This window comes from Monodelphis domestica, chromosome 3, assembly GCF_027887165.1.
Source record: "Monodelphis domestica isolate mMonDom1 chromosome 3, mMonDom1.pri, whole genome shotgun sequence".
Taxonomy (NCBI): Eukaryota; Metazoa; Chordata; class Mammalia; order Didelphimorphia; family Didelphidae; genus Monodelphis; species Monodelphis domestica.
The window spans coordinates 490,447,819-490,461,367 of NC_077229.1; the positions used below are offsets into that span (position 1 = coordinate 490,447,819).

The following is a 13,549-nucleotide window of genomic DNA, read 5'->3' on the forward strand; positions in this document are numbered from 1 at the left end:
GTGTCTGGGATACTTTTTGAATTCAAGACTGAACCTCTCTAAGTCTAGCTCTCAATGCACTGAGCCACCCAGTTGTCTCTAGAGTCAGGATTTTAATACAGCTCTTCTGACTCTAAAATTTGTAGTCATACTATGGAAACCATCTCTGTGAAGAGAAGCAAGGCTCTCTGACTGGAAGGAGCCAAACATTTCAATTATAGGACCATTTTTGCCCTCCTGGCCCTTACAATATAGAAGAGGAATTTCTCAAGTAAGCTTGTACTGAGAAAAACTCCTTTTCAGTTGTCAAATCTTATGCATTCTACATTACCAGCCTCTCTTAGATCTATATTCCATCCATATGACTCACAGGGAAATCCAGTCCTTCTTTAGCTCTCACTTAGACAATAGAATTAAATTATTTACTTTTTTCATTTGTTAATCCTCCCTCTCCTTCTGTCCTTTCTAAGACAGAAGAACAAGAAGGGCTGGGCAAGTGGGTGCTATGATTTACAGAGGCTCACCCAGCTAGGGAGGGTCTGAGGTGCCTCCTAGACTTTAGTTCTGCCAGGGCAGGACAGCTACGCGAGACGTCCCTTCCCTGAGCCTTCCCTTTGTGGGCATGCCCCCACCTGGGAGTCATTTTCTGTGTGCTGTAAATATCTGTCCATCCCTGTGTAAGTCCTACGAAGGTGAGGGTTCCTTGTGGTCAGAGGCTCTTTGGTGTGGCCATGGCGTCCTCTAGACACTCGAGTTCCCACAGCGCTTTTCCCTTTGCAATGTCATTGTTTTACATGTGATTGCATGATGAACTTCACTAAAGGGCTACAAACCCTGCTGCCTCCCTGTTCTCCTACTCTTCCCATAGGTCGCTCTCCCAGTATCTGTCGTGTTTAGTTAAATTGGTAAGAAATTAACTCAAAAGGACAATTAAAGTTAATGGATGTTTGGTGACTTTTGTCTTCCCCAGGTACGCTAGCAGGCTCATGTCCATCAAAAGAGAATCCTCATCTCAAGGACAAGATAACCTGAGCCGTAATGAAATCCAGAATCATATTGATATCATTTATGTGGAAATTCAAGAAGAAAAATCAAGTAAGTGCAGTCACTTTGGTTTTGCAGAATGGCTGAGAATGTTGGTATTCCAGAAAGTTTGACTTTTACCCAATGGTTTACTTAATTTTAATTCTAGGATTTTTAATTTTAGCCCTTTTGTCAGGGAAATTGTTCTAATATTTATTACATGATTTTTGTCTTAGTAAATCAAACAAAAGTGATACTAGTATGATTTTCACATCAGAAGAGAGGTAAGGGCTAGGCATGTGGAGTTAAATGACTTTCACACTGTCACTCAATTAGGAAAATATGTGAGGCCAGATCTGAATCAAGATCTTCCCAACTCCACATTCAACACTCTTATCCACAGTCTCCAACTTCCCCTCTGGATAATTTCTAAAGGTGCCTTTTACACCGTAATGAATATAACAACACTCTCTTGACTATAGAGCCCTGATCATCATTACAAGCACTGATGGTGATAGAAATGTAAAGGATTGGGGATTATAGACTAAATAGTTTGTCAGCCATGGAAACATTCTTGAATAATGAGGAGATATCTGATGTGTGACTCAGTGCCTAAAATGCTGACTGCATAGTGAGGAAGGCTTGAGTTCAAGTCATGTCTCAGGTACTGCCTCGTTGTATGACCCTGGGCCAATGATTGAGCCTCTGGCCAAGGTTCCTCCACCCCAATATGGGGGAAATAATAGTACCTACCTCTCAGGGTTCTTTTAAGGATCAAAGGAGATGATATTTATGAAGCACTTAGCAGTTGAGTGTGTGTTAACCTAAATAGGTACAGAATTCATCCTTCTTCCCTTTCTTTGAGGAAGTTGCTGATACATTCTTAGTTTCCTGTGAGGATCAAAATGCATAAAAATCAGGAGTCTGGATGTCTCTTCACAAAAACACCACTAAGGCTTTTGGGACAATTGGAAAAAGGATTGTTCTCACTGGGCCTCAATGTCTTAATCTATATCCTGTGAATTTTGCAGGAGATAAGCTCTCAGGTCCTCTGTGGGATTTTGCAAGGTTTGTTCTCATATTTTCTATTGCCAGCTCTCATCCTAGTTATCCTTCCTACCCTCGGCCAGTTCTTTGACTTGTCAGCAGTGACTCATCTTAATTTCTTTGAAGTCACACACATTGTATGGCTTCCTTTTCCTCTTTTTGTCTTATGTTTATGAAATTGTTTTCTTGGCAGAATAACATGTCAGACAATTTTTAAGGCTTGTTGAGTTTATTATGCTTTGAAATTTCCCAAACTCTCTATGAATAGTATCTGTGATCTTGTCAACTGTATCTGCTCCAAAACTTTTTGCCACCTTTTGATGGGCAGGAAGCCTGAGACTTCATCTTCATCTTATCATCTGGTTTCATTCATCTCTGATATAATCTAAGAATTGTAGTGATTGGTATCAATGATGATTGGCTAGTCTGTTCTCCCATGTAAGAGTAGTGATCTTTAACCCCAATGCCTGAGAGATTCAATGGGAAACAACACCAAGTAAATAAAATATGATTCTTACTGTCATCAATCACATCCTTGTCCTCCAGGACTTGCTGCTATTGATGAGATCAATGCTGTGATTCGAGAAGGTCATCCCAGTAAGACCATGAGTGCCCTCATGAAACCTGAGGCCCAGCTCCCTACCGTTCATCCCTTTGCTGCTGATCTATATCAGGATGAACTATTCAACCTTCAGAAACAGAGCTCATTGGTAAGTCCAGGAGGTCTCTGGCTGCATGAAAGTCACAGAGTGTGGAGTATTGGTTGGAAGAGCAAAATCATCTAGAAAATGAGATTTTGCTCTAAAATCATTTTGCATGTTCTCAGAATGGTAAGAAAACTCTTAAGTCATTCAGGCCATTTATAGATTCTACTTGTGGTTCTCTTAAAGTAATAATTCCCTAGAAAGCATAGACACTACATTATCTGGACTCCAAAGTCAGGTGTTCCTGTAGATGGGATGATTGGACCAAGGCTCACTCAAACATTGATTCCCATATAGCCTCACATCCTTCATTGCTAGCTGACACTGGTCAAGGCACTTAACCCTATTGGCCTGGCCCTTATCACCTTTCTTCCTTGGAATCTCCACTTAGCATTGATTGTGAGACAGAAGGTAAGGGAATTTAAAAAATAGTCTGAGATGGATAAGTTCAGCAAGTAGGAAGAAAACCAGGAAAGGGTACTACCATGAAACTTCAGGTCCCTGTGACCTAACTTAATTTACTTAATGTCAATGGGCTAGCCCTAGTCACTCTTTTCCCTTAGAACTAATGCACCATATTGATTTTAAAACTGAAGACAAGGATAAGAAAATAAAAAAGCCGTCTAAACCTTAAAGCACTGTATTTGAAATAATAGCACTTCTCTGTGTCACATTATCCCATGTGACCATGATAATCATCTTGTAGAATTATCAGCTGTTGGTATAATCATGGAATACACTGTTATTCCTTGTTTTCCATCCTGTTGGTATCCACAGTTACTCCAATTCATTTCATTTTCCCATGTTTTCACCACAGCACACTTGGCAAAATGTGTTTAATGTAGGTTTTTTATTTTCCTTTTTTATGGAGTTTTTTTGGTGATACTTTGTGTACTGTTATGAAAATTCTCCTCATTTGAGTATGTTTCCCTACAGAACTATCTGACTGCTGAGGAGCTGGCCACGACAGTAGAAATGGTGTCAGGTGTTGCTTTGCTTAACCAGGCACTGGAAACCAAGGATCATGTGTTTATACATAATCAACTCCAAAATCCCTCAATAGGCTTCAATAAAGTTGATAAAGAACACTTGGAGTGGTAAGGGATCCCTCATTCCTTTCAGCTCTTTGCAAATGTACAGGTGAGATTCTGGAGTCATTGGCTCCAGGGACCCATAGTCTCAAGGATGGAGTCCTTCCTGTCAAGCCCCTTTTGAAATATTCTGTTTCCTGGTTGGCCATATTCTAAGTCATCATGAAGAGCTAAGAATGCTTGTGTATGTTGTCTTCACCTTCTTTCCTCTTTTGAAAAGGTGGACTTGTTCCATTCAACTGTGGGGATATAAGGGAAGCTGCCACCATAACATACACATTTCACATCCTTTCATGTAAAGTGGTTATCTTGGTCATTCTTTCCATTAAGTGAGTTCTGTTACCATGCTCAAGAAGGAAGTAGCAGGGCCTGCTTTTGAGTCTTCTATCGCCTGTATGAACCATACATACTAAGTTGAGCTCTCAGTGTCTAAGGAGAGTCTTTGCATTAGTAGATCTGATCACCTTTACCCACCCTGTGTCCTCCCCAACCATCTGTCCCATCCCCTGCTATAATAGGGGGGAAAGCAGACATTGAGAAGAAGAGGCTTCCTTTTGCTTTTTCTTTGGGACAGCCTAGAATAGGGTCCTAGCTAGCAAATCCCAATCTTGATTCCAAATCATGCAGTCAGAATATGGAAACCAACTCTGTTTTGAGAACTATGGCTCTGTGACTGGCATGGAGATGAACATTTCAGTTATGAGACCACTTTGCCTTCATAGCCTTGACAGTCTCGGAGGGGGGGGGGAATTGCCATCTACACTTCTATAATATCTTTTGGGAAAAAATGGATGGATATGAAGAACAGGGGATATGGAAGTTTTGTAGCAGGGAATGGAGGAGTTGAAGGGAGAGAGGGAATATGGCTGCCAGTGAGGCAAAAGGAGAGAGATGCTCCCTGCCAAGAGGCTATTTTTGAACAAACTATGGTGGTTCGAGAAATGGGCCACTTTTCTATGGATTGATCTCGAAGATGCCCCAGAGCAGGTAAACATGGACCCTCTTGAGAGTCAAGCCTTTCCCCAGACTTTGGTTGCCCAGCCGGGATCCGATAAGGACAGTTTGTATTTGGATGAGTGAACTAAGGTTCAGCTCCCTCTATGCCCCAGCAAAGGTAGTCCACTTATCTGACTGAAATATTCAAACAAGATAAATTTTAATAACCAGTTCGGATTGGAGAGGTATTAGGGAAGAAGGAAGAGGGATGTTCCTAAATAAAGTTGGAGCCTTTCTAAGCTTTGGAGCTGAGGCCAGGCCTTACAGGCTGGTGGAGGTTTTCTCTTATTCCTGTCTAACCTATATATGTGCTAGTTTTATTAATTTCAAAATCTTTTTATAACGTTATTTTATTTGATCATTTCCAAACATTATTCACTTGAAACAAAGATCATTTTCTTTTCCTCCCCCCCACCCTCACCACCTTTCCCTCTCCCATAGCCAATGCACAATCCCATTGGTTATCACATGTGTTCCTGTTTCTAACCCATTTCCATGTTGTTGATATTTGCATTAGAGTATTCATTTAGAGTTTCTCCTCAGTCCTATCACCTCTACCGCTGTAGTCAGGCAGTTGCTGTTCCTCATTGTTTTTACTCCCACAGTTTATCCTCTGCTTCTGGATACTATTTTTAGATCCCTGCAGATTGTTCAGGGACATTGCATTGACACTAATGGAGAGGTCCATTACTTTCAATTGTACCACAGTGTATCAGTCTCTGTGTACAATGTTTTCCTGGTTCTGCTCCTTTCTCTCTGCATCATTTCTTGGAGGTTGTTCCAGTCTCCATGGAATTCCTCTATTTTATTATTCCTTTTAGCACAATAGTATTCCATCACCAACATATACCACAATTTATTCAGCCATTCCCCAATTGATGGGCATCCCCTCATTTTCCAATTTTTGGCCACCACAAAGAGCACAGCTATGAATATTCTTGTACAAGTCTTTTCCCTTATTATCTCTTTGGGATACAAACCCAGCAGTTCTGTGGCTGGATCAAAGGGCAGACAGTCTTTTAGCACCCTTTGGGCATAGTTCCAAATTGCCCTCCAGAATGGTTGGATCAATTCACAACTCCACCAGCAATGAATTAGTGTCCCCACTTTGCCACATCCCCTCTAGCATTCATTACTTTCCTTTGCTGTCATGTTGGCCAATCTGCTAGGTGTGAGGTGATACCTCAGAGGTGTTTTGATTTGCATCTCTCTGATTATAAAAGATTTAGAATACTTTTTCATGTGCTTATTAATGGTTTTGATTTCTTTGACTGAGAACTGCCTTTTCTTGTCCCTTGCCCATTTATCAATTGGAGAATGGCTTGATTTTTTGTACAATTGATTTAGCTCTTTGTAAATATGAGTAATTAAACTTTTGACAGAGGTTTTTATGAAGATTGCTTCCCAATTTGTTGCTTTCCTTCTGATTTTAGTTACATTGGTTTTGTTTGTACAAAAACTTTTTAATTTGATGTATTCCAAATTATTTATTTTGCCTTTTGTGACTCTTTCTAAGTCTTGCTTGGTTTTAAAATCTTTCCCTTCCCAAAGGTCTGACATGTATACTATTCTGTGTTCGCCTAATTTTCTTATAGTTTCCTTCTTTATGTTCAAGTCATTCACCTATTCTGAATTTATCTTGTTGTGGGTTGTGAGGTGTTGATCTATTCCTAATCTCTCCCACACTGTCTTCCAATTTTTCCAGTAGTTTTTATCGAATACTAGATTTTTGTCCCAAAATCTGGGATCTCTGTGTTTATCATATACTGTCTTGCTGAGGTCTCTTGCCCCCAGTCTATTCCACTGATCTTCCTTTCTGTCTCTTAGCCAGTACCAAATTGTTTTGATGACTGCTGCTTTGTAATATAGTTTTAGGTCAGGGACTGCAAGGCCCCCATCATATGTGTTTTTTTTTTCATTATTTCTCTGGATATCCTTGATCTTTTGTTCTTCCAAATGAACTTTGTTATGTTTTTTTTCTAAATCAGTGAAGAAGTATTTTGGTAGTTCAATGGGTATGGCACTAAATAGATAAATAAGTTTGGGTAGGATGGTCATTTTTATTATATTGGCTCGTCCTATCCATGAGCAGTTAATGTTTTTCCAATTGTTCAAGTCTAATTTTAGTTGTGTGGAGAGTGTTTTGTAGTTGTGTTCATATAGTTCCTGTGTTTGTCTCGGTAGGTAGATTCCTAGGTATTTTATTTTGTCTAAGGTGATTTTGAATGGGTTTTCTCTTTCTAGTTCTTGCTGCTGAGCTGTGTTGGAATTATATAGAAATGCTGATGACTTATATGGGTTTATTTTGAATCCTGCAACTTTGCTAAAGTTGTTGATTATTTCGATGAGCTTTTTGGTTGAATCTCTGGAATTCTTCAAGTAGACCATCATGTCATCGGCAAAGAGCAATAATTTGGTCTCCTTGCCTATTTTAATGCCTTCAATTTCTTTTTCTTCTCTAATTGCTACTGCTAGTGTTTCTAGTACAATGTCAAATAGGAGAGGTGATAATGGGCATCCTTGTTTCACTCCTGATCTTAATGGGAATGGATCTAGTTTATCCCCATTGCAGATGATATTAGTTGATGGTTTTAGATATATACTGTTTATTATTTTTAGGAACGGCCCTTCTATTCCTAGGCTTTCCAGTGTTTTTAATAGGAATAGGTGTTTTGTTTTATCAAAGGCTTTTTCTGCATCTATTGAAATAATCATGTGATTTTTATTGGTTTGCTTGTTGATGTGGTCAATTATGTGGATGGTTTTCCTAATATTGAATCAGCCATGCATCTCTGGTATGAATCCTACTTGATCATGGTGAATGATTCTTCTGATCACTTGCTGGAGTCTTTTTGCTATTATCCTATTTAAGATTTTTGCATCTATATTCATTAAGGAGATTTGTCTATAATTTTCTTTCTCTGTTTTTGGCCTGCTGGGCTTTGAAATTAGCAACATGTTTGTGTCATAAAAGGAATTTGGTAGAACTCCCTCTTTGCTTATTATGTCAAATAGTTTGTATAGTATTGGGATTAACTGTTCTTTGAATGTTTGATAGAATTCACTGGTGAATGCATCAGGACCTGGGGATTTTTTCTTAGGAAGTACTTTGATGGCCTGTTGGATTTCTTTTTCTGATATAGGTTTATTTAAGAAATCTATTTCTTCTTCTGTTAGTCTAGGCAATTTATATTTTTGTAGATATTCATCCATATCACCTAGGTTGGTATATTTATTGCCATATATATTGACTTGATGCTGTTAATTTGCCTTTCTTCTTTCCTTTTTTTTAATTAGATTGACCAGTACTTTGTCTATTTTGTCTGTTTTTTCAAAGTATCAGCTTCTAGTCTTGTTTATTAGCTCAATAGTTCGGTCACTTTCGATTTTATTAATTTCTTCCTTAATTTTTAGGATCTCTAGTTTGGTTTTCTTCTGGGGGTTTTTAATTTGTTCGTTCTCAAGTTTTTTTTATTTATATTTCCAATTCCTTGATCTTTGTCCTCCCTAATTTGTTAATATATGCACTCAGGGATATGAATTTTCCTCTAAGTACTGCCTTGGCTGCATCCCATAAGGTTTGAAAGGATGTCTCGCCTTTGTCATTTTCCTCAATGAAATTATTATTAATATTTTCTATGATTTCTTCTCTAACTAACTGATTTTGGAGTGTCATATTATTTAATTTCCAATTAATTTTTGATTTGGCTCTCCATGTACCCTTACCGATCAATATTTTTATTGCCTTGTAATCTGAAAAAGCTGCATTTATTATTTCTGCTTTTCTGCATTTGAATGCCATGTTTCTGTGACCTAGTGTATGATCTATTTTTGTGAATGTGCCATGTGGTGCTGAAAAGAAGGTGTATTCCTTTTTGTCCCTATTTATTTTTCTCCATATGTCTATTAACTCTAATTTTTTTTATGATTTCATTCACCTCTTTTACCTATTTCTTATTTATTTTTTGGTTTGATTTATCTAAATTTGATAGGGGTTGGTTCAAGTCTCCCCTTAATATGGTTTTACTGTCTATTTCCTCATTTAATTCTCCTAGTTTCTCCATTAGAAATTTGGATGCTATTCCATTTGGTGCATTCATGTTGATTAGTAATATTTCCTCATTGTCTATATTCCCTTTTAACAGAATATATTTACCTTCCCTATCCCTTTTGATCAGGTCTATTTGTACTTTGGCTTTGTCAGATATCACGATTGCCACTCCTGCCTTCTTTTTATCACTTGAAGCCCGAAAGGTCTTATTCCATTGTTTAATTCTAACCTTGTGAGTATCAACCCACCTCATGTGTGTTTCTTGAAGATAACAAATGGTAGGGTTTGGGGTTCTAATCCAATCTGCTATTTTTCTACGTTTTAGGGGTGAGTTAATCCCATTCTTGTTCAAAGTTATGATTCTCACTTGTGGATTCCCTGGCATTTTGATATCTTCCCCTAGTTCTGACCTTTCTTCTTTAGCTATATCCTTTGGAACCAGTGCTTTACTTTAGGTCAGTCCCCCTAGTCCCCTCCCTTGATATGCTTCCCTTTGTAGCCCTTCCCTTTTTATGCTCCCTTCCCCTCCCCCCCTCTCCTCTCTTTTTTTGTACTCCCTTCCCCCACCCCCTCCTTAATTTCCCTTTCTTACTTACCCTGTTGGATAAGATAGAATTCAGGATCCCACTGGATCTAGATGTTCTTCTCTCTCAGAGTTGATTTCACTGAGAGTAAGGTTTAAGTAATACCACTTAACACTCTCTTCCTCTCCTTCTCATATGAGAGATCTTCCCCTCCCCTTCCCATGTGTATCTTTGTATGGTAAAGGTTATTCTATTTATTCCCTCCCCCATTTCTTTTTTTTTCTTTTTTTTTTTAATTTTAATATTATTTTATTTGGTCGTTTTCATACATTATTCACTGGAAACAAAGATCGTTTTCTTTTCCTCCCCTCCCCCCCCCTTTCCCTCTCCCATAGCCGACGCATGATTCCACTGGTTATCACATGTGTTCTTGACTCGAACCCATTTCCCTGTTGTTGGAGTTTGCATTATAGTGTTCATTTAGAGTCTCTCCTCAGTCTTATCTCCTCCAACCCTGTGGTCAAGCAGTTGCTTTTCAGCGGTGTTTTTACTCCCACAGTTTATCCTCTGCTTGTGGGTAGTATTTTTTTTTTAGATCCCTGCAGATTGTTCAGGGAAATTGCATTGATACTTATGGAGAAGTCCATCACCTTCGATTGTACCACAATGTATCAGTCTCTGTGTATAATGTTTTCCTGGTTCTGCTCCTTTCGCTCTGCATCACTTCCTGGAGGTTGTTCCAGTTCACATGGAATTCCTCCACTTTATTATTCCTTTTAGCACAATAGTATTCCATCACCAACATATACCACAATTTGTTCAGCCATTCCCCAATTGAGGGGCATCCCCTCATTTTCCAATTTTTGGCCACCACAAAGAGCGCAGCTATGAATATTTTTGTACAAGTCTTTTTGTCCATTATCTCTTTGGGGTACAAGCCCAGCAGTGCTATGGCTGGATCAAAGGGCAGACAGTCTTTTATCGCCCTTTGGGCATAGTTCCAAATTGCCCTCCAGAATGGTTGGATCAATTCACAACTCCACCAGCAATGAATTAATGTCCCCACTTTGCCACATCCCCTCCAGCATTCATTACTTTGCATAGCTGTCATGTTAGCCAATCTGCTAGGTGTGAGATGATACCTCAGAGTTGTTTTGATTTGCATCTCTCTGATTATAAGAGATGTAGAGCACTTTTTCATGTGCTTATTAATAGTTTTGATTTCTTTGGCTGAGAATTGCCTGTTCATGTCCCTTGCCCATTTGTCAATTGGAGAATGGCTTGATTTTTTGTACAATTGATTTAGTTCTTTATAAATTTTAGTAATTAAACCCTTGTCAGAGGTTTTTATGAAGATTGTTTCCCAATTTGTTGCTACCCTTCTGATTTTGGTTACATTGGTTTTGTTTGTACAAAAACTTTTTAATTTGATGTAATCCAGATTATTTATTTTGCATTTTGTAATTCTTTCTAATTCTTGCTTGGTTTTGAAGTATTTCCCTTCCCAAAGGTCTGACATGTATACTATTCTGTGTTCGCCTAATTTTCTTATAGTTTCCTTCTTTATGTTCAAGTCATTCATCCATTTTGAATTTATCTTGGTGTAGGGTGTGAGGTGTTGATCTAAGCCTAATCTTTCCCACACTGTCCTCCAATTTTCCCAACAGTTTTTATGAAATTGTGGATTTTTGTCCCAAAAGCTGGGATCTTTGGGTTTGTCATATACTGTCTTGCTGAGGTTGCTTGCCCCCAGTCTATTCCACTGATCCTCCTTTCTGTCTCTTAGCCAGTACCAAATTGTTTTGATGACCGCTGCTTTATAGTATAGTCTGAGATCTGGGACTGCAAGACCCCCTTCCTTTGTATTTTTTTTCATTAATTCCCTGGATATCCTTGATCTTTTGTTCTTCCAAATGAACTTTGTTATGTTTTTTTCTAAATCAGTAAAAAAAATTTTTGGGAGTTCCATGGGTATGGCACTAAATAGATAGATGAGTTTGGGTAGGATGGTCATTTTTATTATATTGGCTCGTCCTACCCATGAGCAGTTAATGTTCTTCCAATTGTTCAAGTCTAGTTTTAGTTGTGTGGAAAGTGTTTTGTAGTTGTGTTCATATAGATCCTGTGTTTGTCTCGGGAGATAGATTCCTAAGTATTTTATTTTGTCTTGGGTAATTTTGAATGGGATTTCTCTTTCTAGTTCTTGCTGCTGAGCTGTGTTGGAATTATATAGAAATGCTGATGACTTATGTGGGTTTATTTTGTATCCTGCAACTTTGCTAAAGTTGTTGATTATTTCAATTAGCTTTTTGGTTGAATCTCTAGGATTCTTTAAGTAGACCATCATGTCATCTGCAAAGAGTGATAATTTGGTCTCCTCCTTGCCTATTTTGATGCCTTCAATTTCTTTTTCTTCTCTAATTGCTACTGCTAGTGTTTCTAATACAATGTCAAATAATAGAGGTGATAATGGGCATCCTTGTTTCACTCCTGATCTTAATGGGAATGGATTTAGTTTATCCCCATTGCAGATGATATTAGCTGATGGTTTTAGATATATACTGTTTATTATTTTTAGGAATGACCCTTCTATTCCTATGCTTTCTAGTGTTTTTAATAGGAATGGGTGTTGTATTTTATCAAAGGCTTTTTCTGCATCTATTGAGATAATCATGTGATTCTTGTTGGTTTGCTTGTTGATGTGGTCAATTATGTGGATAGTTTTCCTAATGTTGAACCAGCCCTGCATCCCTGGTATGAATCCTACTTGATCATGGTGGATGACCCTTCTAATCACTTGCTGGAGTCTTTTTGCTAGTATCCTATTTAAGATTTTTGCATCTATATTCATTAGGGAGATTGGCCTATAGTTTTCTTTCTCTGTTTTTGGCCTGCCTGGCTTTGGAATTAGTACCATACTTGTGTCATAAAAGGAGTTTGGTAGGACTCCCTCTTTGCTTATTATGTCGAATAGTTTGTATAATATTGGGGTTAACTGTTCTCTGAATGTTTGATAGAATTCACTGGTGAATCCATCAGGCCCTGGGGATTTTTTCTTAGGCAGTTCTTTGATGGCTTGATGGATTTCAATTTCTGATATGGGATTATTTAAGAAAACTATTTCTTCTTCTGTTAGTCTAGGCAATTTATATTTTTGTAAATATTCATCCATATCACCTAGATTGGTAAATTTATTGCCATATAGTTGGGCAAAGTAGTTTTTAATGATTGCCTTAATTTCCTCTTCATTTGAGGTGAGATCCCCCTTTTCATCCTTGATGCTATTAATTTGCCTTTCTTCTTTCCTTTTTTTAATTAAATTAACCAGTACTTTGTCTATTTTGTCTGTTTTTTCAAAGTACCAGCTTCTAGTCTTGTTTATTAGCTCAATAGTTCTGTCACTTTCTATTTTATTAATTTCTCCCTTAATTTTTAGGATCTCTAGTATGGTTTTCTTCTGGGGGTTTTTAATTTGTTCATTCTCAAGTTTTTTGATTTGCATTTCCAATTCCTTGGTCTCTGTCCTCCCTAATTTGTTAATATATGCACTCAAGGATATGAATTTTCCTCTAAGTACTGCCTTGGCTGCATCCCATAAGGTTTGAAAGGATGTTTCGCCGTTGTCATTTTCTTCAACGAAATTGTTAATTGTTTCTATGATTTCTTCTCTAACTATCCGATTTTGGAGTATCATGTTATTTAATTTCCAATTAATTTTTGATTTGGGTCTCCATGTACCCTTGCCGATCAATATTTTAATTGCCTTGTGATCTGAAAAGGCTGCAGTTAATATTTCTGCTTTTCTGCATTTAAGTGCCATGTTTCTATGACCTAGTGTATGATCTATTTTTGTGAATGTGCCATGTGGTGCTGAAAAGAAGGTGTATTCTTTTTTGTCCCTATTTATTTTTCTCCATATGTCTATTAATTCTAATTTTTCTAAGATTTCATTCACCTCTTTTACCTCTTTCTTATTTATTTTTTGATTTGATTTATCTAAATTTGATAGTGGTTGGTTCAAGTCTCCCACTAATATGGTTTTACTGTCTAATTCCTCCTTCAATTCTCCTAGTTTCTCTATTAAAAATTTGGATGCTATACCATTTCGTGCATACATGTTGATTAGTGATATTT

At 37.8% G+C, this 13,549-nt stretch overlaps 1 protein-coding gene across 1 annotated transcript in view; it reads left to right on the plus strand.

Annotated features, from left to right (window-relative positions):
- LOC130458130 (uncharacterized) overlaps nucleotides 1-13,549 on the plus strand; it is a 71,389-nt gene that overhangs the window by 4,845 nt on the left and 52,995 nt on the right. The window contains exons 4-6 of the mRNA XM_056821111.1: nucleotides 950-1,074; nucleotides 2,596-2,759; nucleotides 3,690-3,850. Of these exons, the coding sequence (XP_056677089.1) occupies nucleotides 950-1,074; nucleotides 2,596-2,759; nucleotides 3,690-3,850 (450 nt within the window). The remainder of the gene's footprint in view (nucleotides 1-949; nucleotides 1,075-2,595; nucleotides 2,760-3,689; nucleotides 3,851-13,549) is intronic.